The sequence below is a fragment of the Branchiostoma lanceolatum genome, chromosome 4 (genome assembly GCF_035083965.1).
Source record: "Branchiostoma lanceolatum isolate klBraLanc5 chromosome 4, klBraLanc5.hap2, whole genome shotgun sequence".
Classification (NCBI taxonomy): Eukaryota; Metazoa; Chordata; class Leptocardii; order Amphioxiformes; family Branchiostomatidae; genus Branchiostoma; species Branchiostoma lanceolatum.
In genome coordinates, this window is record NC_089725.1 from 149,331 (window position 1) to 177,036 (window position 27,706).

The 27,706-nt window shown below is 40.3% G+C and overlaps 5 protein-coding genes and 1 non-coding gene across 8 annotated transcripts; 3 read left to right on the top strand and 3 right to left on the bottom strand.

Annotated features, from left to right (window-relative positions):
- Positions 1-1,308: 1,308 nt before the first annotated feature.
- On the bottom strand, positions 1,309-6,548 carry LOC136432148 (cytochrome P450 2U1-like). The gene is made up of 7 exons (XM_066423155.1): positions 5,904-6,548; positions 4,733-4,922; positions 3,922-4,460; positions 3,580-3,744; positions 3,192-3,308; positions 2,178-2,319; positions 1,309-1,943 (listed from the first exon to the last, which is right to left on the bottom strand). The coding sequence occupies exons 1-7, from the start codon at positions 6,069-6,071 to the stop codon at positions 1,762-1,764; spliced, it is 1,503 nt and encodes a 500-aa protein (XP_066279252.1). The 5' UTR covers positions 6,072-6,548; the 3' UTR covers positions 1,309-1,761.
- Positions 6,549-6,651: 103 nt separating this feature from the next.
- LOC136432151 (D-aminoacyl-tRNA deacylase 2-like) lies at positions 6,652-12,123 on the bottom strand. The gene is made up of 4 exons (XM_066423160.1): positions 11,904-12,123; positions 9,954-10,023; positions 9,283-9,380; positions 6,652-8,190 (listed from the first exon to the last, which is right to left on the bottom strand). Exons 1-4 carry the CDS (start codon positions 12,012-12,014, stop codon positions 7,960-7,962), a joined length of 510 nt encoding a protein of 169 aa, XP_066279257.1. The 5' UTR covers positions 12,015-12,123; the 3' UTR covers positions 6,652-7,959.
- Positions 12,124-12,134: 11 nt separating this feature from the next.
- On the top strand, positions 12,135-13,916 carry LOC136432152 (cytochrome c oxidase assembly factor 4 homolog, mitochondrial-like). Its single transcript, XM_066423162.1, has 2 exons — positions 12,135-12,310; positions 13,530-13,916. Exons 1-2 carry the CDS (start codon positions 12,167-12,169, stop codon positions 13,635-13,637), a joined length of 252 nt encoding a protein of 83 aa, XP_066279259.1. The 5' UTR covers positions 12,135-12,166; the 3' UTR covers positions 13,638-13,916.
- Positions 13,917-14,053: 137 nt separating this feature from the next.
- Positions 14,054-18,842, bottom strand: LOC136432149 (transmembrane protein 145-like). Of its 3 annotated transcripts, none has more exons than XM_066423156.1 (6): positions 18,268-18,833; positions 17,495-17,643; positions 16,681-17,233; positions 15,938-16,060; positions 15,550-15,685; positions 14,054-14,731 (listed from the first exon to the last, which is right to left on the bottom strand). In XM_066423156.1, the coding sequence occupies exons 1-6, from the start codon at positions 18,601-18,603 to the stop codon at positions 14,592-14,594; spliced, it is 1,437 nt and encodes a 478-aa protein (XP_066279253.1). In that variant the 5' UTR covers positions 18,604-18,833; the 3' UTR covers positions 14,054-14,591. The 3 variants fall into 3 exon arrangements, with proteins under 3 accessions (XP_066279253.1, XP_066279255.1, XP_066279254.1); XM_066423158.1 differs by having other exon boundaries at positions 18,303-18,425; XM_066423157.1 differs by lacking the exon at positions 15,550-15,685 and having other exon boundaries at positions 14,629-14,731; positions 18,268-18,842.
- Positions 18,843-19,018: 176 nt separating this feature from the next.
- On the top strand, positions 19,019-26,794 carry LOC136432150 (peroxiredoxin-5, mitochondrial-like). Its single transcript, XM_066423159.1, has 6 exons — positions 19,019-19,209; positions 21,270-21,404; positions 24,237-24,368; positions 24,611-24,649; positions 25,236-25,291; positions 25,900-26,794. Exons 1-6 carry the CDS (start codon positions 19,105-19,107, stop codon positions 25,997-25,999), a joined length of 567 nt encoding a protein of 188 aa, XP_066279256.1. The 5' UTR covers positions 19,019-19,104; the 3' UTR covers positions 26,000-26,794.
- Positions 26,795-27,549: 755 nt separating this feature from the next.
- Positions 27,550-27,637, top strand: Trnastop-uca (transfer RNA opal suppressor (anticodon UCA)). The gene has a single exon. It is a non-coding gene; the product is annotated as a tRNA-Sec (tRNA).
- Positions 27,638-27,706: the final 69 nt, after the last annotated feature.

The window sequence follows — 27,706 nt, forward strand, 5'->3', positions numbered from 1 at the left end:
TACACGCGGTGACCCTTCTCTGTTAGGCACCACCAAACCTTAGGTGGGGGTTACACATAGTCAAACATGGGTCCTGACCACCAGCAAACCAAGGCTGGCAGTAGGTCCGGAGCAGTCAGACCATCTTTAGATTTAGAGTCAAATTCGACTCCCAAATGCACCATCTCCACAACTACTGTACTCCCAACCACCAGCCAACCCATTCCAGACCTCCCGTCCATGGCCAACCATCAGGGAACCGTGCCACCAGGTGATCAAATTAAATTCTGCCACTGAGTGTACATTGAGTGTATATTGGTTTTTAAGTCAATGGCAACACTGCTTAGTACTATCTCCAATAAAGGTATCTTGTTTCTGATTTAGGGCTGAAACTGAGAATATGACATATTGGGCACGGACATTTTGTTTGTGGAGGTCACGTATTTTAGCAGTTAGTTTAGAAAAGTAACATTCAGAAGAATCATTACAGCAGCTGTCGTAAAGGTTGAAAGCCTAAGGTGTTTCATTGCATATGAATACCCAATGTAGTTCCTACCTATGATGGTATGATAAAAGCTGTTTTCTGCATTTGTTCTAGCAAGGACATTATATAGATAATGGGGGGGGGGGGGGTCTAGTTAATTGAGCTGTATACACAAGGTGATTCATCGTATATGAATACCCAGTGTAGTTGCTTCAGATGATGGTACAACAAGCTCTTTTCTGCATTTGTTGTAATTAGTCTATTGAAATGTATACACATCTACAAGAACATGTTAACTATTGAATCAAGGAGGTTTTATATTATATATGAATGAATACAGGACTAATACATTGGTTGAGTACAGGACTAAAAGACCTGTTGGTCATGATATCATATTTCGTCGCCTCAATTCTTGTTTAACAAGACTTGTGGCGTCGGTGTGGCGTAATGGTGAGAGCATAGGGCTGCCAAACAACGTGGCCCGAGTTCGATTCCGGCTCTCCCCCAGACATGTCTGGACATGCACCCGACGTTGTGCCCTTGGGAAAGGCACTTAACACAAAAATCCCTCACTTCACTCAGGTGTAAATGAGTACCTAGCTTTGTCTAGGGACGTCCCTCGGATAGGACGTTAAATGGAGGTCCCGTGTTTGGGGAGAGCCACACCCCGCGCACGTAAAAGAACCCACCACACCTTTCGAAAAAGAGTAGGGGCATGCCCCGGTGTGCGATGGTCCAAATACCTACAGTCGGCCGCACTTGGGTTCGCCCTTAGTAATAGCCTCTGGCTAGTTGGGTAACCCTGGCAACATGCCGAACCAATAAATAAAAATAAATAAAACAAGACTTATGATCTCAACATTTGGAAACACAGGAATCTTGTGTTTTTTTGGCTCGCCTTGTTTTTTTTTCGCCCTATCTCATTAATTTTGGAGTCTGTGGAGGATGTCATCCATAAAATTTACTTGCTGTGGCCTTACTGATCAAAAACAAATACAAGTGGAATACTTCTAGTAATTGGCGGCATTTCTAGCACAAGAGACACAATTTATCAATTACTAGATCCCATGTTTCCAAGAGACTGCTTAATTATAATAAGCATTTGTTTGAGGCTAAACACCAACATAATGGCAATTATATATTATACATGACGCCACCACCACCTGAGTGCCCCATACATGACACACAAACTCCAATCCCTGCCGAATGTACCATTGTTCTCCAAACGTAGAATGGAAATGTCACTCTTCTGAAAATTATTCTTGTGCGTTAATGAAAATGGATAATTGTGATACACTTTAGTTCCTTGGTTCAGCCCTCAGCTTGAATGGGACAGGAGCATGTATCCCTCTAAAAACCCCTTCGTCCGAAGGTTTAGGAGCGCCCTCTGGCAGCTTGAAGGTGAAGCGCTGCAGCAGAGAAGTGAAGATGAGGAAGATCTCCATCCTGGCCAGCTGTTCACCCAGGCAAACACGACGGCCTGAAACATACAAACGTGTCTTCTAGCTTTCAAACTTATATCAATTTATCAATCAAACGAAACAAACAAACAAACAAACAAATATTAGAAATTGATTGAACTTGAACTTAACAAATTCATTCTGGAAAGTTTTGTTCATTCCCATTAATGTCTATTGCTCTGAACAAAGATGCTGTCACTTTCTTTGCTGAAAAATCAACAAGAAGTGTTTGCCAATGAGTGTCCCAAACGCACCTGTGGAGAACGCAATGACCTCAGTCCTCTTCACAAACTTGCCGTCGTCATCAAGAAAGCGAGCGGGGTCAAACTTGCTGGGCTCCGGCCACAGCTGGGGGTCGTGGTGTACTGACCAGATGTTCACTGCCACCAACGTGTCCTGGGTAAATAAGAAAGAGAAGAATTGACACATGGATAAAGGAAACATTGCTGTTGCTGATAGACTGTTCATACAAATACATCTTTAGAAATAGACACCAGAACATGATGGAGAATGAGCTTTCCTCTCAGGACATGGCAATATTACATATCGGTAGTGCATACATGCAATTGATAACTATTTTGGGCCCATATGGGTTAACTATCACATAACTATGGTCTATTATAAATATGATGTACAATATCAGGCTCTGAAACATTATATAGATGCTTGATGGTCTGGACTTTTAACCCAAGTCATCTATAAGAATGACGTATACAGTGGTCATTCGTAGGGATATAAGCATGTACGGCTTAAATCGAGTAAGTTATCATCTATTAGGCCATGTTGATTTGATTGTATGGATGACATCCGCGCGAGCATCAATTTACGTCCGATTCCAAAAATATACTAAATCTTTTTTTTAAATCATTCAGTAAATCGTAGAGAGCATCTGCAAAATGATCAAATCCATGCCGTAAATTGCACACAAAAAAATTAGAAAACAATACTAATGTCGTAGATCGCCAAAATCAATTCCAAAGTCAAAGAAGAGGATGTGAAGAAATGAAAATGAAGAACCCATCATTCGCTATACTGTACTCTTTTTATTTAGTCATATGTTCAACCTTCCTTACCACGAAGATTTCATTTAAAAAAAGAATGAAGGCAACTGTTTGTTTTTTTTCAACTTTTTTTTAGTCGTACGCTCGCATCAGTTTTTATGTCCACAGAGAATATCATCCATATCATCAAATCAACATGGCCATACATGTGCTTCCTTGTTTCCTTACCGGAAACTACAGATCATATTGCCCGGAATGTTGACCTACCTCTGGGATGTTGTAACCCCTGAATGTCGTGTCGCTGCTGGTTCCGTGGGGAATGGTAAACGGTGTGATAGTTGCCAGTCTGCTCACCTCCGTCAGTGCGGCCTCAGTGTACGGCATCTTCGTATGTAATGGATTATTGAGAACATATGAACAACATTGAAATGTGCTGTACTTTGAAAACGTCTAGACATACAGTATACGATTGTACCTGCAATAAAAAAACGTTCACGCTCGTTTTAGAGAGGATACGACTCTAAATATGTTGATTTAAAATCCTGTTTAGCATAGTTTACCCATAAAGTACAGTTCTATTTCTACCTCCAAAGTCAAAGTAATCCTCATTCAAGTATATATCGGGTAAGAACTCTCTGTACTTTAATTTGCTCACCTGGCTACGATGCCCCATTGACGGCTCCTGGTTGGGTCCCAGCACGCTGTCTATCTCCTGCTGTACTTTCCCCTGGATGTCCGGATGGAGGATCATGTAGAGCAGGGCCCAGCGGAGGGTGGTAGATGTTGTGTCAGTGCCTGCCAGGAACAGTTGTAAAACGACCTTGCACCGGGAAGAGTAACATTGATACATTTTAAATGACCGACAAACAACAGTATACATTAGATTTCTTGGTCATGATGTCAAAATTGATGAAAAATCAATCGCAAGGTATAATTTTCATGAACTGAACTGAGGCAACTTCATGGAAAAGCAGTGTATATGCAACTATTTTCTAACCGTTGCCAGTTCCTGCTCTGTGAAGGTGGTATTTTCGTCTGTCTGTCGTTTCTTCGACTCCAAGAGGAATGCATCAATGAAGTCTCGAATGTCATTCTCGTCAAAGGTCTCCTGGTGTTCTCTGATCCTGTCCTTGATGTGGTTGACCAGTACAGCCTGACTGTTCCTCAAGTCTAGATACCCTTTCCTGACACCAGGGATGTACCTGAGGGGGCGGAGCATGACGGCCAAATGATCCGCAGAAGTCCGACGGAGAACTCGATCTATTGCCATCAAAAGATCTTGAAATTTCTTGTCTCTATACTCGTAGCGACAACCGAATACAATTGAACAGATCACGTTTGAAACTGTATTCTGCATCATATGAGAGATGCAGAAGGCTTTGATGCGATTTTTGGATATCTCGTCGTGAAGTGCTCGTGTTTCTTCGAGAATCTTCCCTTCCATGCTCCTCTTCCCGACTCCGAAGTCACGGAGACTCATCAGGGCGAACTTGCGGTGTTCCTTCCATTTGGGTCCGTACGGCTCCTGAGCTATTCCTATAGAGGCCATTACACAAGTTTCAGAAATCATTTAGGAATGCCAAATGACGAAATGTTTTGATTATTGATTTTATGGCACAAGCTCTCTCTTGACAAAATTAAAACTGTGTTGCTTGGAAAAATGAGACAAATCTTTTGATCCTAAAACTACACAAATGAACTACATAACCTCGACATATTACAAGTCAATATTGTCGTACAGAATTAAGATGCTCATGATTAAAGCTAACTGAAAGAAGGTCAACTGCGGACGAACCGTGTGCTCTTACCCAATGTTTTTCCATCTGGTGTAATCGAGGCGTTAATTGAAGGACGGCTGGAGAAGACATCGGCGTTCTTCACCAGTGCTTCGTGGATGGCGGCGTAACCGTTCAGAACTATCGTCAGCATTGGGCCAGTATAGACGGTTAAGACGTCACCATACTTCTTTGACCACTCAGTGAAGACAAGCGGGACATTCTGGCGAGAAAACAACATATTCCGATGATGGAGACAAGGTCATGAATGAGCATTCTCATTATCACTTCGCTCACTCGGTGATTTATGATGTGGTTTTATGTCACTGGCCAGGCGTTATGGCATTGTAAACACCGAGAAAAAGTAGTAATTATCATCATTGTCAGGAAGACTGTTAAGGAGTTGAAGTCCATGTCGTACAAGTGTACCGTGTTTGGCCAATCATTGATGCACGCCTTTCTTCTAACCCATGCTTATGATAATATCACCACAATCTACAATTCTTGTTATTCTGAACAAAAATTTCCGAAAACACACAAAAAAACAGACAGGTACGCACAAACAAAAACAGTACCTCCATTTACACGAAGGCCGTAAGAATTGCCAGGAGTAATTTTTAGTAAAGTCACTTTGTTTGCACCTCTGCGTTCTCTAAGCAAAATGATGTTAACAGTCACAAGTGGGGCGACACGTGACCCGAGGGGCATGGTTTTATGGCAAACTAGTATGTGCAGGTTTTCGTCAGGTTAATTATATCAAGCTTTCTAAAACTAGTAAAAGTTTCAAACATGAAGTCACCAATTGGACAGGACAAAGGCATGTTTCATGACAGAAAGTACGTTTGAAATATAAGCTTTCGTGCCTATCATCAGAAAATAAGCGACAGATTAAACAGGCAGGGCCGTATACTCAGAAAATAGGTCACGTATGACATTCCAGATAACTTGTTTTGCCAGCGTGAGTTTATTCTGTTGGGCCTAATCTCCAAGCAGATCTTCGGATGACAAAATCGTTATGTCGGCCGGGACAGTGTCCAGTATGGCCACCTCGCGGTCTCCTACTCGACACTGGACATTGGCATGATTATCCTACTGGAAAATTTGACCATAGTGATTTTGCCAATGCTTGGACATAAGGTGGGTCGTGAATTTACACAGGTCTCCGATTGTTGTCCACGAGGACGGCTCCCACGCCTACACTTACCGTTCTTAGGCTCAACGCATTCCCAACGATCGGCAGTCCTCTCGGTCCTGGTGGCAGGTTTCTCGGGCGCCGGAACAACAGCAGTACCAGAACCAGGGCACATACAGCAGTCACCAGTAGAACCTGCAGGCTCCCTAACGGTGGGATCAGTTGGCTGAGGAAAGACATATCGTGGCAGCTACCATGGTAGAACACGGTAACGTGTTTGTAAATAGTCTTGGTTCTACCAAGGACTCGAGGAGGCAAACCTATTTGTTCTCCAGCACAAATGCTAAAGGTCACTGAGAAATGACCTCTCGCGATCGGTCATTTGCCTATCGGTCATTGACCTTTCGGACTATCATTGCCGCGGCCAGTAGAAGTAATATCATTACCATACAGCAGTTTCTTTGCCAAGTTCAAGAAAACAGCTGCAAAATCTTATACAACAAGATTTTTTATAAGACAACAATCATGACGATAGCGCGTTCAGAACTATTAGAACTGCAGTTTACTTGTACGGCACACATACAGGATCTGCCATGGGGGTCAAAATCGTAAATCGCATATTTCCTGGGCTTGCAGCAAAATTCATTCTCACTTTTTTAAATAAACAATAAATGCATTTTTTGTTATTTCTTGCAACCTTGTTTGAATTTTATGTAAACATCTTTGTTTGGGGGTTTTCCCCCACGGCTCATTGAAAATCGCCAGCTGGCGACATGATTCCCCTGGTGAAATGAAATAAACAAACAAACAAACAAACAAACAAATGCTTATACATTTTTGTTAGAGACCTAGGCTAGAGACAAACACACGCAAATCATATCAACAGAGTTAATAACATTGCTAGACCAGTATAATGAACAGTACTGTGCAGTCAATAATTTTTGACTCACCTGTTCAACTTTTCGACGTATGTAACAGTGGGGGTTCAAGCGCCTCCAACTGACCAGGCTAACTGGTCGCGACCTTTTAGCGTAGTGGTTAAGGCGTGCGTGCCTGTGATCTGGCCTCCGGCTTCGGCGTGATTTCGAATCTCGGTTGGGGTCACTTCTGTTTCTACTCGCTCCTTTGATTTGTTTCACGTATTCTATATTCAATTTTCGTTTGATAGATAGCGTTTGGGCTTGGTAATTCATGTAGATGAGTTTGAACACAAGATACTCATAAATTTTGAAAACATAATTCTTATGATCTTTGGCTTGCATTAAATAGCATACTCTCATACAGGTAGGTAAGCCTTTTTGTATTGTGCATTAATCATTACCTCCTTATATTCTAGACTGCCAGTATGTGTGTGTGGCTGTTGATCAGCAAGATTACTCAAGAACAGATGGATGTTTTTTATATTTGGTACAATTGTTGGCAGGTTGTGACGAAAACAGAAAATGATTAGATTTTGCACCCCTGGCAGCTTTCCTATGTGTTGCAGCAGAGCTTCCGGTTTTGATATGTCGTGTTCTAGACATGCCGTGGTCATGATTTTTAGCGCTTGTAATCGGGGTGAAGTGACATCAGTTTGGGCCATCTGGCAGTTTGTTTTGGACCTTCAAGGGCATTCCTTTCTGGATATCAATTCTTGATGACCACAATGAGTTTCAAATCTTATGCTTGTGTAGAATGAAAGGAAGTGTGGTCTTCATTTTTTACCTTTTCCAAAGTTCAACTTTATTTCGTGCTTATTACTTGGTTGCCATTAAGCTTCTAATACAACAAACACTCTTAAATGTCTTGACATTGTGCTTCAAAAGTTATTCTAGATACAAAATGTACAACTACAATGTACTAATGTTAGTATTGCTCCCATTAAACTTTTCTTATTCTTCAAACACAGCTTACAGTACAGGGGGGGAGTAGTGGCTGCTATTCCTTCAAGCAGAGGTCAGGGGGCTAGTTGTGACCCTGATTTCTCCCTCCGCGGACTAAACGAGATTGCGCCCACAACTAGCCCAATCACCATAACCTCTGCTTGGTGAATAAACCTTTATTTTAAGAAATTTACAAGAATATTTTGGTCCAATAATTGTTCATTGCTCGGTACCTTATAGTTTAACGAAAAGAAAACGTTGACAGTTCAAAAGTCTAGTACATGTGTGTATGGCCCATTGGTTACAACAGTAAGGACCTGTCTGTTTCCATAGGTACCATGTTTAACAGTCTTATTTGCTTCCTTTGTCTTTGTGCTTGTCTCAAATGTCTCCGCACACATTGTACAGAATTTGGTATATAGCTCCTGGCCCTCGGTCTTAGCTATGTTGGAATGGTACTGCATGGCTTTTCCTTTAGTTTTTCCTCCAAGAGTTGCCTGGAAAGAAATATGAGGAAAATTCATATGATATTTCGGAAATACAGAAAATTAGGGTACATGATTTCATAGTACACAAAAGTAGAGACACAAGAATAACTAGCTGCTATGCTAACATCTGCTAACAGAATTCTGTCGAGTATCCTAAAACTGGCACATTAGACAAAAATGGTATTATCACGACCTTTTCTAAAGCAGAGCTCGAAATTCATTTTTCACTGGTGCAGCCAACCAAAAAAATTAGGTGCACAGAAAGAATTTTGGGTGCACCACATAAAACAAATTGAATGTCAGCAAAACAAAATTACAAAGTTTAACGCTCTTAAAAACTACAATCTTTAATTCTACGGCTAACTTCAAAATTTCAAACAAGTAATAATAATACATCAAATAAAGTCCAACAAAACGTTATATCACTTTTTATGATACTTACATTTCAAGAGCATTTTCTGTGTACTAGTGTACAATTATAGTACCCTTACTCAAAAGCCTACAAAATTATCTAGGTGCACTGGTGCACCCACAGTCAAAAATAAGGTGCACAGCTCTAATTTTGGGTGCACACAGGTGTGCATGCACCCAGTATTTCGAGCCCTGTAAAGAAATGATATCTTCTTCTTTTTTATTTTCATTTGAACATGTATTATCTGAATTCGAGGTGTGCATACCTCAGGGACTATTATTGATCATGATGCTCGCTTTAATTCACAGTTTTTGCAAATGTGGCAGTTTTAATGTACCACACAGGATCATGGGAGTTGTCAACTTGATGTTACAATAAAAAATTACAGATTATTTCTTTGTTATTAGCATCAACTCTCATGATTCTGCCATTTAATCGACTTCCTTGTTTTAGTTGAATTCTCAGAACATGAAATACCCTTCTGTCAACAAAACCCTAGCCTGATTTACTCACGCTTACAGCAGCCGCCCGTAACCGGCCAGCCCCTAATGGTGAGGAGACATAAACCCCCGTACAGCTGGAGTTTGCGTTATACGGACTAACAAAACCCCACCTCTGTTTTTTACAATATACTACATAGCTGTCCCTCCCCTAGCGTCCCAATGGAATAGTCCAGACTTAAATGTTACCTGTGGTACAATCAGCACATCACCAGGCAGATCCAGCACTGACACTAGCTTCCCATTTGGCTCAGATTCACTCAATCTGACTCCCAGTGTAGATCGTACTGGAAAAATGATTATCAAAAGTAAAGGTCACTATATAACACAATTCATAGTTATACACCTGTTACTACAATAAAGAATTAATTGTAGTACATCTATATCACTTTTTTGGAACTGAACAGTTGTAGAAGTTTCATCCCAATTTTGGGGTAGACAATGGATAGGAAAATGATGAGATTTTAGAAGTTTTAATTCTATGCAATTATATTCTTCCATCATTCTTTCGATCGTTAAGAAATGTTCAATAATTGCACATATGGTGTTTACAATAAGGGGTTGGTACTAGTAGCCCTTACCATTTTATGTGCATGAGGCACCTCTTGAAGATAAGGACCCACATTTTACATGACCCTTCTGAAAGAGGGCTGCAACCCCAACTGAGATGTCCTGTCCTGAACCGGGGTCTCCCAGAACCAGGAGCTCAACTGTCAGGCTGCTACCAGTTGAGTATGAGGGCCATCCCTATAATTTTCTATATGGTATCCAAACACTGTATACACAATTCATACTTTAAAGCCCCCATGCAACGAGGCCAATGAATACGCCTACTGACAAGGACAAGATATGTCACTCACCCATCTTCTCTACAAGATCTTCTGTTGATCCTTTGAGGAAACATATGTAGATGATGATACCACGCCCAACCTGTGAGTCAGATATTATACAAACATAATTAGGTGTAATATGCATTAATGTATACTGGTTCACTTCCTACCTCTCCGGTAGAAAGCATTGCACCGCAGTTAATGGAGCCATGTCTGACTTTCATACAGTGAAGTATGGCGTACCCCAAGGTTCAATATTAGGGCCACTGTTATTCATTATTTATGTAAATGACATGCCAAACTGTATCCAAAGTTGTGAAATTTCAATGTATGCCGACGATACGGTTATTCACTTCAGCAGCAAGGATGTTGGGAACATTGAGACCGCCCTTCAAACCGATCTTGAAAGGTTGTCTCAATGGTTCGCCGTGAATTCTCTTTCCATGAATGAAGGGAAATGCAAGTGCATGCTACTGGGTACGGACAAAAGGCTAAGAAACTGTAACAACCCTAGGGTGACTATAAATGGTCAACTCATAGCTTTCTGTAACATGTATAAGTACTTAGGTATTTACATTGACAACCATCTGAACTGGAAAGGTCATGTCAAAGATGTACTTGGTAAATTAAGACGGTCGATAAGTATCATGAAGCACGTCAGTCAATTTGTACCTACGTCAGCACTTCGTACTCTATACAACACTATATGTCTACCATACATTACATATGCAAGTACTGTCTGGGACACGGCACCTGAGCAAGACTTACAAAAACTTCAACGAATGCAGAACAGAGCCGGGAAGCTGCTACTGAGAGCTCCGTACAGAACACCATCGGCTGAAGTACTGACACGACTGGGCTGGAAGAACATCAAATCTATACACAGGCACCAGAAGGCTTTACTGACATATAAGGCTCTTAATAACCTGTTACCAGCCTACATGAGACATATGTTCACGTACTGTAGAGATAGGGCAACTAGAACAACACGACAAAGCGAGTCTAACCTACTGTATGTACCAATGGTCCGTAGAGAAGTATATAGAAGATCTATCTCCTACTCAGGTACAACTCTATGGAACAGTCTGACACCAAACTTGAGAACGGCGCCTTCAGTTGCAACATTTAAGAATATGTTGCGTCGAGTAACTACGAACTGAGTATTATTACCGAATAGGGAAATGATGTTATATAGTCGACTTATCTTTATATACCGAATATGATTATGGAATACTGATTGTTACGTTATTTTTGTATAACAATTTATGTTTCTATTATACGATGGTACGTTGAAAGGACCCCTGACCTCCTCCCTTGAACTCTTGAAAAACGGCCTCGGCCGAAGAGTGTATGTTGTACATACTTTCAAGGTAAAATAAAGGTTGAAAAAAAAAAAAAAAAATGTGACTATAAAGCTGAGGTTGAATACCTCCAGGTTAGTCCGCCATTATATGATATTTCCCATTTTACATCTGTTTGGAGATTACAACAATTAGGCTCAGGTCTTAGCAGAATTTTGTCATATCATGATGGCATTGTTGGCCCATAAAGTCCCAGAAATAAAAAGGGAAATAAGAGTAGAGTAGAGTAGAGTAGAGTCTCAGTGACAGTCAGGTAGGATGCTTTACATCCAGTTTAGACCGCTCCTTGCTTCAATAAAAACAATCATTGGGCAAAATTAAGGGAAGATTTTCACTCAACAGTTTTCAAGCCTATTTCTGGTGACGGTTTCACATCTTTAACATTTACACAAATCTATGAATAAATTAGTAATTTTTAAAGTATTCAAAAAAAAATCCAAAGTGCACCGTTAAGGTTTTTTTTTCACTGACTTCATTATAAACTGAACAGTTTGGTACAGTGTTCCATCGTGACTTTTATACTTTGGTGTATGTCCTTTCACAGAACAAGGAGGTCATAACCACTGAATGATGACATGATGATAATAAAAACACAAAATGAGTTATGCGAGATGAGCACCTCGACATATTCAGCTTCATTTTCCTGTGATGGCGGCTTGACTTGAAGCCTCGCACTCAGACATTGTTGTACCACGACTCTGGCCTGTGGAACAGCCTCGGAACTGGACATAATTCGTCACAAAATCCAGCGCAATCCACTAAAATAGCACAACTAAACTACAATACTAACTCGTGCTGTACGTTGCATCAGACATCAGACCCGGAAGTAGCTTAGCTTTAACCTTTGACCTAAAGAGACCTTTGACCTCAACAGACACCAAGATGGCGGCGCCCATGCCGAATCCTCATGACAGGACAAGAAAACCTAAACCTGAGGCCGAACATGAGGAGGAGGAGGAGGAGGAAGACCCAATAGACAAGTTGGTGAACGCATCAGGCTGTGCAGATCAGCACTTCGCGCTCCTGGTAGGTGTCGCTTTGAATTTTTCACCACCGTTTTATGCCTGTCCACGGCTATATAATCTTCCCCCTCCCTCCCCCAGCTTGATAGCTTGTTTTTCCCCAGTATTAAAAATACACAAATGCTTTCCAGTTCCAGGTAACGTTAATTAGATTACTTAACTTTGTTACTAGGTACGTCCTTTTGTTGTAAACACTGCTTTTACGCATTTAGTCTCTGTCTAACATGATGTTAAAAGGCAAAACCTGTAGTATAGTTCAGTTAGGTTATACAAGGAGGTTATATAACAACATGGTAAGGCAGATAATTTGTTACATAACCACAGTGAACATAAATGTACATTCGAACAACTGCATGTGTTACAGGGACCCTGTGATATCAAGTACGATATGGTACAGTGGTTGAACCTCAGAGGATGCAACGAAGCTTGTCGTTTATTGAAAATAGTACCTACTAGATCTAAATTCTAAGAGAACTTGAAGCATCAGCCTGGGTAGTGTACATAAAATAGGAGCATGAAAGATGTAGGGTGACACCAAAGTTCATTTTTGTTCAGTGGCATTTAGAGCACAAAGTGAGCTTCATGACTGCGTATGTATGGTCATATGATTTTACTTTTCTTAGTAATACTTGCTGTAATTTTTTTGGCCAAAATTTGTCATCATGATACTTCTTTGAGACCACTAGTACTGGACCTGCCAAAAGAAACTTACACATGCACTTATCCACTCATAAGGCTCCTAGAAGCTTAAAGACCAACACCAAGTCAAAAGAATAATGGGAACATCCTCATCCAGTAAATTTATACCTTAATACTAATTTCATACAGGATAGAGGACATCTGCCTATTATGTCCTGGTCTCACTCGTCCACACTGCATACTTGCACCCTTCCCATTGCTCATCAAGCCTAGTCTTGAACTGGTTTATGCTACTTGCTGTAGTTTATGCATCTGTATCATAAATCGACATCTATTGTGAGGCTGAGAACTGTCTGTAACTATGGTGAAAGAGGCTCTGATGACTGGTTTCCATGGTGACAGGGAGTTTCGAGCAATGATCTGACCCTTTAGCCTGAATGTGTTACACCACTTCCTGCCACCAGGGGCTAGTAATTGGCTGCTACAGGTGTGATTTAGGCAGGCTAAAGAACCCTTAAATCCTAGCTTTGATCTTAAGTTAAGGTGACTGATATAATGTAATGGAAACATGGTGTTCTCTTCAGGACTGTATGGCAGAGAAACAAGACTGGAGGAAGTGTCAAGAGGAGACAAAGAAGTTCAGGTTATGCATGGCTGAAGCACAGAAGAAGAAGCAGCAGGAAAAGAGATGACAAGATACCCCTCCTCTAGATGACAGGTGTCATATTAGACATGTCTGTGAGTGACTGGCAGAAACGCTCATTTATACTCTTTTGTTTCACTTCCAAATACCATAGAAACTACAACTTACAAGTACATGACATTGTATACAAATAGGGAATGCATTTATTTTGAGTTTGATGTTGAAAAAAAGCAATTCTAATTCTTACTATGTTCAAGAATGTTAAATAGAATAATTTCATCAGATGGACACGCAATACATATACAATAAATATTGTATAGCATCCTCATAGCTAGATTTCCTTAATCATATTCGTCGAGTCATAATCATTACCTGATGTCATTTCAATCAAGCAATACATACATTTCAGTTAATGCACTTTAAACAAAGGTTGAAAAATGTTCATTTTTTTGTACGTAACTGTTTTAGAAAACTTTGTACCTTAAAACGATACCAGTATATCATCTACCTCACGTTCTAATACATTTAAAATCAGGTGCATAAAAGAAGTTCACAAGAGATATTGACGAGAATCACTAAAAATATAACAATTAATTGAATGGATTTGAAAAAAATAGTACATTTCAATCAAAGGTAGTAGTATCCATACAAATGACAACAAATCTAGAAATCAATGTCTATGCAATGGTTTGTCAGTTAATCTTATGTTGAAGACTTGGTCCTACTATTAGAAGAATACTAGAACTAACATGAATTATTTGAAAACTGCATACCTTTACCTGAGACTGCTTAATTCCACTATTTACTGTTGTACCATTGATTTAGATACAGCACACTTTCCACATAAAGTGTAGGGTATCCTGAGAAGAAAGATGGAATTTTGGCTATCATATATGGAAGAGAAATATTATCTGAAACTGAATCTTGAACCCTATTTCTAACAGAAAATTATTGTATCTTCCCTGGAACTTGAAGTAGGTAACTGCAGTGCAGATGTAAATCACTAGATGGAGTCGTAGTCTAGAAGACTCAGATCATCGTCCATGTGTATCCTGCTGTACCTGTAGCTGGCCACACCCCGGGAGGGCCACAGCAGGTAGGCCAGGACAGCATAGGACAGGAAGTCAGCAGTCACCGTGATACCTGAAATAAATGAAGTCATAAATGGATCAGGGAAGACAATTGAGATTCTGATATTAAATCAGCTTAAATTCCACTACATGTTGCTTTCTTATTAGCATGGTTATATGAAAATGAAATGAAATGGTTGATTGATGAAAGATTTAAAGATTTGGCTTGTCCATGGAAAAATGCAGTGCTTTTTATTGATTTATATTTTGTAGTCAAACTTAATTCTTAGCTTCTTTTAAACAGGCCCTTTTTCTCTCAGCACTTAAATCTTGCACTACATCTGCCAAGTATCCCGCACATGTCATACTCATTCTAGAAAAATGAAATAAATAAGAAACAAAGCCAAGTTTATCTAAGTGCATTTCATTCCATTTGGAAAAAGCCACATCTATAGATGAATAACACATATAATGGAAGCCTACTTTAAGCAAGTATTTCATGAGAGGACCAGCCCTTAATTGTAGCCTCCTTCGCAGACTTCCTAGAACGGCAGCGTCGTCCCTTGGCAGCGAAAGTCCGTTGCTGGCATTAGAGAACCTTGGCCCGTGTAAGAAATCGCGTCAACCCCCAACAGCCCCCACCCCCCCGCCAAATATATACGCCACCGTTCTAGGAAGTCTGCGAAGGAGGCTAAGCAATTGTGCTGTTTTTGTTCCCATTTGTGTCATTTGAAATTTGAAAAAATTGCAACTTGAGGCAACAAATTGCTGAGCCACTTTGGAATGTCTTTTGCCTTTTGGTACAGTCCAGTGAGATAACCGCTTATACTCACAATGAACATCATAATAATTTATCTTGTCAAAGACTTGTAACAACCTTATTGTCCGCACCTGTATAAGTTCTATACTGCCAGAGCGGAGGCACCACCTGGGACACCACGACTGCTGCCACGGGCAGATAGAGGAACCACAGACCGTACACCCCGCCCAGCACCACGTAGAACTGCTGACGGGAGGGCTGGGCCTCCTGCGGAATAACACAGTGTGTTTAGTCAAATCTTGTTTGATGTAATCAAAAGGCTGATTCCTAAAATATCAGCCCTGCAGGGCCCTTTGAATATGGCTGTATGACATAAAAGAACCCACCACACAAAAAGCAGGTCTGGTCCTTCCATGTGTGAGTGGATCAGATAAATCTGTCCAGATATACAGCTTGTACTGTTCAGTACAAACCTGGTGTATCACGCCATGATGTGGTTTATTGGGTAAACATACTGACCTGTAGATAGCTGAGGTGTAGTTCATACAGGAACCACAGTAGTATGAAGAGTCGGAGGCCCAGCACTACCAGGGTCTGCCAGGACAGGCTGTCGTCTACTGTGGTCACTGGGTCTGTTGTGATCTACAAACAACCAATGTAACAAAGAATATATAAGTTAATGTTGCTATATTTACATTTTGCATAAAAAAAGGCATGGAAATGTGTTCCCCAGATGATGGTATGATTTGATTTTTACTATTAACAAAATTCAACAAAAGACCATCAAATTTGATTGATTTAGCTCAAGTTGCCGAGTTGTGGATAATAACGAAATTACTGAATGCACAAAACATGATACAATCCAAATTTCACCAGATTTCACCCTAAATTTGATACATACCAATGGTGGGTGTACACTTTTGATACAATTTACACTAACAGAATACTGCAAAATTATGGTTTTTTTTTAGGACTTGACTTCCCACTTCTGTGATTATTATGTTAAATGCAGACATTATTAGACATAAATCATGCAAATAAAGGCCTCATTTACATAAATTTTGAGGCAATGCTACAATAGCTTTCTTTGCTGAGATAAGACTTTCATACTTTGAACAACATGTTCAGCTGATATGATTTATGCAAATGAGGTCCTTATTTACATAACAAGACACACATGGACGCTACCAAAAACATGACTTTCTCGGCGCAGGTAACGAGGATACTGTAGTTTGAATAACTGACTCTAATTGATAACTTACCAACCGTGCTGTTGTAAGCCCCACGTCCACCAATGAGTACGCAACGATGACCGCCAGGAAGGCCTTGTGCTCCACGTGAACCTTGGTTACCGTCCACCCCCTCCCCAGTAACAGCAACAAAGCCATGAACATGCACTGACTCACAACGTCAACCACCTCACCGAACTGTTTCACTGGCAGGACTCCTGCTCCATCAAAAGTATAGATGGCCAGGTGGAGGAAGTGTAAAGATAAACCGAACCATTCTAGCAAAATGCTGGCGAGGAAGACTCTTATAATGGTGTGAGAGTGTCCACGGTGTCCACATAGAAGAACTGAGAGAAAGATAAGGTACAAAATTATGTAGGTAAGGAGGATGATGCTGACGTATTGAGACTCGTAGGAAACTTGGTAGTACAGAAAGTCTGTCTGTGTGACATTCGGGTTCCCATTGACCAACCAGATGTCATAGCTTAATTCTTCATTTTCATTTTCATTGGTTGAATTGACCCAGGTGCAGTTGGAGGTCTGTGATTGGTTGCAGCGGCATGGTACAAGGGAGAGATGCCAAAGCCTAGAAGAAAATAGAATGTGTCATTTGTTATTTTGTTCAATGTTTTCACTAAATTATACTATTTCATAGAAAATACATCTGTGTCTATTCATTTATCGTATGTGGTTTCTTCTATTTCCAGAAGTTCATCATCTAAATTTTTGTTCTAAATTTTTTTGAAATTTGAAAAAGTTTCAAACTATCTAAAAGCAGTGACATTGACTCTCGGATTTTAAACAAGAAACTGGAAACAAAGTTGATGGTTTAGAAATGTTGTGTCACCTTGGTACATTTAGCTTGTCTACTGGAAGGGCAAACTGAGCTCCAGGTAGTGAGTGATGGTAGGCTGTGTCCTCACAAGGCTGTCCCACTGCACAAGGTATCGGCTGTGTCATAGCTCCATCCAAAAGGCACTGGGGTTCCCTACAGTTCTGAAAAAAATGCAGTTATTGCAATTTGTGCTTTAGTGAGTATAGAACACATCAATCTAATTGTTTGGTTTTTAGATTTGCACAGTTGATTTTCTGTTGATTGAAAAGAAGAATAAATATCTGAAATTAATCCCCAAAATCTCATACATTTTTGCTTCTGATCTGGCATTTTGGTCTATAAAGGGATGACAGATTCGTGTTTATTTCTGTTTTTATTTTACCTGTTACCCCTATTATAATTTCCTGCAAAAATTTGAGACCCAAGATATTGAATTGATGAAGCCTCTTAATAGTCATTTATACAACGTAGAAAACAGACTTGAGTCTTAGGATAGTCTAAAAATCTTCTTAGCGAACAATAAAACGGCTGAACAGAAGAAATGACGTGCAGCGTTCCCACGAAATGCTACTTTAAATCTTAAGACTTAACCAACCAAGTTAACTTGAGATATCGGATACGATACTATATGCAATTCAGACTTTCAAAGTCACCTTGAATTAGTCGCTTATGATGTATGCTTATGTCTGATTAATTAAGAGTTTTTCCCGATATTTCATCCTAAAGGTCAATACTTAGCTTTAATCCGGAAGAGAAATACGGCTCAGTTACGCATGAACACGCACCTTAAACACCCTCTGCATAACGGAACACGGAATACCGTTATCATCATCTGGGAACGAGCTGAAGTGATCACTCCAGATGTCGTCGTCTAGAAGAACCAAAGTAGCCTCGGAAGTCGGAGAAATGGGCGAAGACGTCTGTCTTGTTGTGATGTTACCGTAGACATAGCCGACAGACTGGGCGGTGGAATGGAAGGCGAACGCTGCAACAGGTTGGTAACTCTCAGCGTCCCAAAACCGCCGCACACGGGCGGCTTCTCCACGGAGTGTAAAACAGAGAATAAGTAAGAAACAGTTCGCTATAGCATTGGTTTGGGTTCGTACGTGCAGGGGAAGCATACTGGCTACATTTAGAGAAAGGGGAGAGGAAAATAAAAACCCCACAACATTCACTGAACTTTGTACCGTGACAGGTGTTCCGCTTTCTCAACTTCGGAATGGTCCATTTTGCTGCTTCATCGGGGGGACTTGAAAGGACAATATTTCTTATGATAAACGCTTCACCTTGCAAAAAGAATAAACTGAGTGGCACATTTGAACATCGCAACTAATGATATAAGATAACAGTGATCAGGGATACCTGAAAAACAGGCTTCACAGCCTGAGTTGTATTTCCCCTGTATAAATAAATGAAATGAAATGAAATGATGACGTGCATTCTCTTACGAGATAAAGAATAACACCCCTATGTCTAAATGGCATGGTCTATTGTCACATGATATGCCCTTAACGGCCCTTAGGTGCAGCAGCTCGGCCAATCCTGCAGCGGTAGTTGGTCCAGGTCACACACCCCCACAATAAATATTACAATTTAGACTTTGCCCTCCCCTGTATCTAAAGATGCTGGTCCCTGTAGCCGTGAGCTCATTCACACGCCGCCTGCCGTCTGCAATAGGAGCCTGTCGCGCCATCTTTACAGCCACAGCCGACAACATGCCGATCAAGGTTTCCCATTTGCTTGTTTCTCAGTGTTATTAGTGGATCTAGTATCTGTTACTAAGTGTTTGGTGTTGATGATGAATACTTTTCATCCTCTAGATTTTTTACACTGCACTGTGAACGTGAATCCTCGACTTTTATCTGTAGCATCAGCATTAGTAACGTTTATAGAGGTTATAGTCCTGACGTGTATTGAGGCGGCATGCTGACCCACTAACACACTGCGCCAGATTTGTTACGTTCGCCAAGGTTATGTTTCGTGTGCCCGTGTGTCACTGTGTGTGTGTGTGTCTGCGTGTGCGTGTGTGTGAGTGAGTGAGTGTATGTGCCCATGCGTGTGTGAGTGTGTGTGTGTGTGTGTGTGTGTGTGTGTGTGTGTCTGTGAACAGCATATGACTCCAGAAGTCCTGGATGGCCAGGGAGAGTGTGTAGTGACTGTAGTGTAACTGCGTGTGTGTGTAGTGTGCCCCCCCCCCCCTCTAGCTGCTTTCCATAGTACTGCAGCAGGACTTTTGGTTTTGATATCTCATGTTCTGGACAATGAATAAATTTTTGCTTTTGACTAATAAGTTATGTAGGTTTCAGGGCCCGAGCAACTTGTTGGAACTGCGGGGCAAGTTTTTCTGATTTGACTTCCCAAAATTACAGCTTTTCTGTGATCTCCTCAGCTTTCATGATGGGTTTTTAATCAGATTACGTTGCATGCAACATGGGTGTAGATCAGATCTGATTAATGTAGTAGATTTAGATACATCAGAATTTCCAACAGATGAAGACATACAAGATGACTGATACTTTCATTTACCTAAAACTTGTGGGCCCAGGTACCCAGGGAAATGTTCACCAAGTTGTCAATGTGCACTTAAACCATAAACAGCTTGGTGAGTGGCTTCGAATCAGCGACATTAATTGTGCCCTTGGGAAAGGTGCTTAACACAATTTTCCTCCCTTCGTCACTCAGGTGAAAAGGAGTTCGTAGCTTTGGTTAGGGACGTACCCAGGCTCCATGTTTGAGGAGAGCCACACCTCAAGCATGTTTAAGAGCCCACCACACTTTTCAAAAAGAGTAGGGGTCCTTCCCGGTGTGAGAGGATCAAATAAATCTGTCCGATAATCAGCTTGTAATTGTATTGTACAGTACAAACCTGGCATGTTACGCCATAAGGCGGTATACCGTGTATGCAATACAAACAAGCACACCTGTACCTGTAGCCCCCAGGTACATGTACGTGAGGTCTGAAAGTGAAACACAATGCCATTGGCACCTGGCCACGCCCCCAACATACAAGAACCAGACAACCAAACCAGACAAAGAGTAAATACTAGAAGTCCTACATGGTTATACTAGTAGAAATTAGCTGAGATAACGTTAAATTTTTCCCAAATAAGATATTGCTGGACTTAAGTTTCAGAGAGGCAAATTCAATAATAATTATTTTATATCAACCTGTATTTGACGTCTATTTTTCATGATTTGCGTTTGTCGTATTTAATATTGCTGACTGTCAAGTTGTGTTATTTTTTCAAGAGGTCCCTAACACACACTTAAACTAAGGAGGTTTTGATAAACATCCTTACTTCATTGCCTCAGCAGGCACTTAGGAATGTGGACTAGAGACACTCAGGATAACACTTGAGGATAACTAAAGAAAGGGAAAAAAAATTAAATGATTTTTGGTGTGTAGGTTACAAGCTTAGACAAAGATGCACAACATGAAAGACAAATTATGCAAAATAGGGGGGCATTTGCATAATTAATGAGAAGCATGTCCAGAACATTTGGTATCAAAACCAGAATTCCTGCTGCACTACCATGGAAAGTCACGAGGGGGCCATAATCTTATTGCTTTAATCCTCATTTTTCTACCACCTACCATCATAAATATATTCATATCAAATACCATAAAGAACCATCCATCTATGCTGTTAACAAACAGACAAATATCCTAAAAGCCAAGTGTAATACTACTAGTATAATGTATGTAAGATGGCACAACTCAGCCCCTGGCTGCAATGTCTTTTACCAACAAACCACTGATTATGTGTTTTTTTATTCTCCATTCCAGGTTGGAGACAAGTTGCCAGGTATTGACCTGTATGAGAACACCCCTGGGAACAAGGTCAATGTCAGCAAACTGTTCGCTGGGAAGAAAGGTGTCCTGTTCGCCGTGCCTGGTGCATTTACTCCGGGATGCTCAAAGGTGAGTTCTTGTCCTTTTTTTAAATTTTTTTACCAGCATGCAACCCAACAGCCTATGATATGATCCAGTCAAACCTTTAGGTGGGTATCTCACTGAACTGTGGCATGTTGGTGACCTCGCTGCAACCTAATATAAGTTGGATTGGTTTTACCCTTGACTTCATATTTGGGAATATTATGCAAAATATACAAGTACATGTATGTAGTGAAAAAAATGTATGAGTCGACAAAAAAGCCAACAAATCTTTTTTATGTCTTTAAAATTCATTGAGCGCTCTGTCAAATCGCTCGGTTTCAGTGAGGTCGTCAACTTGCCTCAGTTCTGTGAGATACCCACTTTACAAATGACCACCTTTACATGTACATAAGGACCACCCAATGTGAGCACTTTTTGGTGCACGGCACCATTATATATTAGTTTTCCCATTTATCCCAAGTGTTTAAGTCAAAGATAATTTTTCTCACAGACACAAGCAGTTGAGGGCCGGTAAGGGTCTATCATGTGATGATTGTTCCCATGGACATAATAATCCTGTCTGTAGTCAACACCTGTCCACATAGACCAGATTTCATCAGTCCCCTGAGTGGTCTTCTTGGCCAGGTTTAACTGCACTGACAGCTGAAATAGTAGCCAAGGATTTTGATTAAGATTTTATAGATTGATTTAGTTCCTTGGCTCTTAGAATTTAGCAAGAAGAGTCGGCAAGAGAAATGGAGATTAAATTTTATTTTTCAGGCTACAGGCAAATTCAACTTTAAGTTGATTTTTGTCAACAACCTAGTATCCAACTGCTAAGAAACCTGGAGCTTCTTACATAAGATTATCAAACAAAGCTGTTTTCAAATCTTGTTTTAAAAAGAACTGTCCAAAACCGATTACAGTAATGACAAATTACCTAATCTGCTTAACAACTAAGCTACCACAAACACGCCCACATAGCAAAGAAATGTCAACACAAAAGTGCAGTGTCATACTCCTCTAACATTGATAAACTACCGTTACATAACAACGTTACGTAATGTATTAGAGAACAAATGTACACAAGGCACGTTTGGAACTGATGTTGACTTTGTGCATAGTTGTAGATGCATGGCCAGGGTAAGGCCACCCTGACTTGAATATGAAAGACATCCGTGCATGAGTCAATTTTATTTGTAACCATCTATGTGTATATTCTACAAAAAAGCTTCAAAATGAGCAAATATATTGCGTTAGTTGCAAAAAATTACTAGAAAAAAGATTCAAATGCCATACAGTGGCTCTTTTTCTATTGTAAAACGTACTGATGATGTCATAAACTTATTCCCTGCACAAAACCTATTTCAAAGCCCTGAACAAAGTTTTCCAAGGTTTTCCAAGAAAGAACACAAATAAAGAATCTATTGTTTGTTCTACTATGTTCTGTAAGTTTAGTCATTAAAACCTTTAAAACTTTCCTGACCTCTTACATTTCATAACAAACTGATAACTGTATTGCAGGGCTCAACTTTTCTTTTCGCTCGCTCGCATCACTTTGCAGTGCCCAGAGGATGTAATCCATGATAGAATCAGTCTTAACTAAGATAAGTGAATGGGGACGGGTTGTTGTATTAATCTAACCCATTGTTAGGTCACTGATAGTGACCTCAGTCTGAACTAATGTTTACCCTCAGTCTAGTACTACGAGTAAAGTCAACAGAAAAGTGCATGTCATGCCTCTTTAACATTGATTAGCTGCAGTTGCAAAACACTGTTACATGATACATGTATATGTTATAGAAGGAATTATGTATGCTACACTCATTGCTAGTTGTAGGTGTAATATAACTCCAGGTGTCACAGGCCATTTAAAACGGCCCAATCCCTGTTGCTCAAATGTTAGGCCGTTTTATAGAAACAACATTATAATGATTACTAGGTCCTGTCACTCATAAATCATATTTCTGACGTTCAAGATTTATCAGACATTTTGTTTTATTTTAAAAAGAGCCTATTAGTGTTCCAAAGGAATTAGAGTAAGGTAGAAGTTGAGCTCAAAGACCACCCTCAGCTGGTATGTGTGAAATTCTCCAAACAATACCTTTTTCAATGTCATACACAAGTTTTGCATTAAGAACTGGAGAAAGCTCAAGGTTGATTTTTATAATTTTGGCATTAAAATGAAAAAGTGTATGTGAAATAACTATGACTAAACCACACAAATTCTTTCAAAGGAGGTCACTGTTTCTGTTTTAACTGGTTTATTACCATGCTGAACATTTATTGTTACAACATGCAAATTGCCTGACATTTAAACATTAGTGTATTGACACTTGGAGGGTTAAACTACCAGTAAGATAAGTGAGTGGGGAAGGTTGTATTAGTTTAACCCATTGTCACATCACTGATAAGCCTTAGCTTGAACTAAAGCCTCTGTTTAGGATATCTAGAAAGTTTAAGGTTGAGTAAAAGAACCATTGGTAGTGACCAATAATTCCCATAATTGTTATATTTACAATGTCATTTTCTGACATGATGCATGGTTGTAATTATAAGGTAATCTAAGGTAACGTGGGCAACCTCAGACTGAGGACAAAGCATGACACTTTCGTTAGCTACTCACAATGCAGCTTTGCTACGGCTCATGTTTTCAGCCAAGCACATCGGGTCACCTCTACTCTTCTCAATACGTGTGTTGGGTTATGTGCAGAGGTTTGATGCTCTTGGATAATAAACCTTAAGCTCCCGTATACATCCATAATACAACATAATTCATCTCTACTTGGAACTATCCCGAAGTACTATGGGTAAGGGGGTGAAGTCTGTCATCTCTAAATACCTAATGTTAGAAAAATCAATCTGTTTTTTTTTCAGACACATCTTCCGGGGTATGTGAGCAAGGCTGGGGACCTGAAGGACAAAGGTGTGCAGGTGGTCGCCTGTGTGTCGGTCAACGACCCCTTCGTGATGGAGGCCTGGGGGAAGGACCAGAAGGCAGAGGGGAAGGTGGGATTTCTCTCACACATTTCATCGAATCTATTTTCACTAAAAAATAAAATTACATGTAGTAGCCATTAATCAATATCATTAAATAACAGATACCTTGCCCATTCCTACCTACTAGAGTTCAGTCACTACCTCAGGTTCTACCTTCCTGCAGTCTGCTTCCGAATAAGAATACAAAAGTGTGCAACGTGCACAACTGAAATCCAATTACCATTTGTACTTCTGTGATGTGTCCCGTCCAGGTCCGTATGCTCGCTGACTCTGCAGCGGACTTCACCAAGGTAAGGATTGCTTCAGATAGTCACCCTATTTTTGGTTCAATCAGACCCTCGTAGCACAGGCCTGAGAAGTGGCACATATATAGGGCAGCAAGTTTCCTTGCTGTTTAAGTAGGTAGAGGCAGCTAGCCCTTCCCCTTCAACAATTACTCAAGGTACTTCCTTGAAATTGGGAACCCCATTTTACATCAGGCCGGGATGGCGCCATCTGGCAGAATCGCTTGGGATTGCACAGGGAGCGTGGCACCGCAGGCTGAGCTGTAACGCACAGGGTCTAGCAGCACACATGGCGTCCTTTCGTACCCTCCCACCCCTCACCAGTCCCTCTCGCTGGCCTCGTTCTCCCTGGCATAAAACAGGTGCAGCCCAACCATGCCATTGTGTCTGTTGTCCTGTTTGCTATAATTACAAAAAGGTATCTCTCCGGCAAGGAGGATTTGCAATGAACTTGTTATACCAAGTCAGCTTTCTTATTTTGATTTTAATGCCCTGAAAATATGATGATGGGAAAGAAACACGTATCTTTAGGTTAAAAGATTTAGGTTATTTGATATTGAATGATATTTGTGTGTGTTCATTTTCTTCCCAGGCCATTGGCTTAGAACTAGATGCAACTGGACTGCTTGGAAACATCAGATCCAAGAGGTAATGTGACATGACAAGATGATTGTAAATCACAATCAGAAACCTTTCACTGATGTAAATGTTTTAGAAGCGGGATAAAGCCTTGCCCTTCATGTAACATTTTGTAAAAAAGGCACTTCCCTCTTAAAAATCTTAAACATGCCTACATTTTTGGCCACACCTCATGGTCAGAGCCTATGGAAAAACAGTATTGCAATTGAGTAGCAGTTATTCCCAAAACATCTTACCCACTGGGAAATTTCATCCATTTGAGAATTAATGAAATACCTATAATTGCAAATATGCGTTTCTAAAGTATGAAGTAACTGTACTCCAGAATTGTTTCAACTGCAAAAACCTCAATCTGCCCCCTATCACGTAATAAAACCATGGCTAAAATTTACAATAACATGGAAGTACCTGCCTCAGTCAGTAAAGTGAAAGGCCTGTAAATGTCTTTAAGTTGGAGGTGATTTAAATTCACATTTAAAGGAGAAAATGGAGACAGTTTTCAGGGTGATATTTAAGTTAGCTAAACATAATGCTATTTATAGTTACATACTGTGCAGTGATGGAAACATTTTTTGCTTCATGGTCCTGTTCCTAACATATCCCCCCTCCCCTCACAGGTACTCCATGTTGGTGGAAGATGGGGTGGTGAAACAGCTGAACGTGGAACCGGATGGAACCGGTCTGTCCTGCAGTCTGGCCGAGGGGCTGAAGCTGTAGTTTCCAAGATGTCATGAAGCTTGGCTTCGTTCCAAATGTGTGTGTAAGCTAATGCCCAAGTCTATACATGGAGCAGTTAATGATTAAGCCATGGACTTCTGATGTTTGTTGCCAAAGCATTTTTAAGATATGGAAATTTCCTAGAACCGATGATTTATGAAGCCAAATCAGTATTTTGATCCAGTAACTGTTTTTACCCTTTGGCTGTAACGTTCCTTTGTTTTCTTTTGCTGACTCATGAATGTCCCCTCTAGACAACATCCTTGTAGGTGCCTTGCTCCCTAGCACTAAAGAAAAGATGGAAGTAGTGGCCTTACCTGTTTGGGTTTTGATTATTGGATTGGATTGAATTGAATTTTATTCTGAAATCAACTGCCAGAAGTACAGTGCAAAACTGTGGTAATTTACAGTGTGGTTCAAATGCCACCAACTGACCAGTCTAACTGGTCTGGACCTTTTATCCTAGCGGTTAGTGTGTTGGGCTGGCGGCCCAGGTTCGATGCAGGTTCAAATCCCATGATTTTACAACAATATCACAGTCCCACAGCCATTCCTGGAACAGCAAAGGATTATAGGAAGTGTGAAAAAGGCGAATAGGTTTAGCTGGAATGATGATGATGATAAACATGTACAATCAGATTCTATAACCTCTATTTTTTGTTGTTGTTCCAACATTATTAATTCTGTGGATATTATATCTCATAGTCCGATGCTTCTCTTGTTTGGAAAATGTGAATGCTTGAAAAAGAAATATGCAATGTTTGCTGGCATTGAAAATAAAAGGTTTAATGTATATGAATTTGTCCATTGATTATTTTGCCTGAAACACTCCATCATGACTTGTTGTAATCAGTATCACCAGTATCCAACATTACTGGTGCATCAGTAGTTATGTTAGTCCTTTTCCAGGCTTACAAAGAGAAAAGATATGCATATACAGTGTATTGGTGCAATTTTTTAAAGTTAAACATTGATGGTCTATTCTCAGTCCTTCAATATCAAATTTTATTTATGCATGCTTGAGATATGCCTGCAAAAAGGTGAATATTAAGCAAACAGCTTGATACTTGATATTTTTGCCGACACAATTTTATGGTTCCATTGTTGGAGATGGCTTCTTCAGTAGTAGCTATAGCAGTGAGTGGGAATTGCTGACAGGCACCATCATCCTTCATACTTGCAGTTAATCTTCGCAGTTCTGAACATAATTTAAACCATTATAGCGTTTGACCACATTCTGTACGAATTCATGTCATTCTAGAAGCACTATGAATGCTGAGTCGTGTTAAGGGCTACTTTACCCACAATGCATTCTGATATCAGATAATACAAACTTTCTGGAAATGTAGTTGGCTAGGAGAAGTGCAAGTTCAACAGAACTTTATCATATATAAAAGACAATTTACCCTTATTTCTTTTTTTTTAAGTATGCTGAAGGGTTCCCAAACGACTACGAATCTTAAGCTAAAAAATAATATCGATATACCCACAACAACAAGTGCCACAAAAGAGGGGTAGTATATATAGAAACCTGTACATTTAGCTATTTCGCTCGAATGACCCTCGGTGGTCCCGGGGTGCAGGCTTCAAACCTGTAGCCGACTAACGTCGGAGCGGTTCGATTCCGCCTTTCGAGCGGACTTTGTGCGGAAACATTCTTTTTGGAGTAAATTTGTCAAATCATCTCCCCGACCAATCGATCGCTTT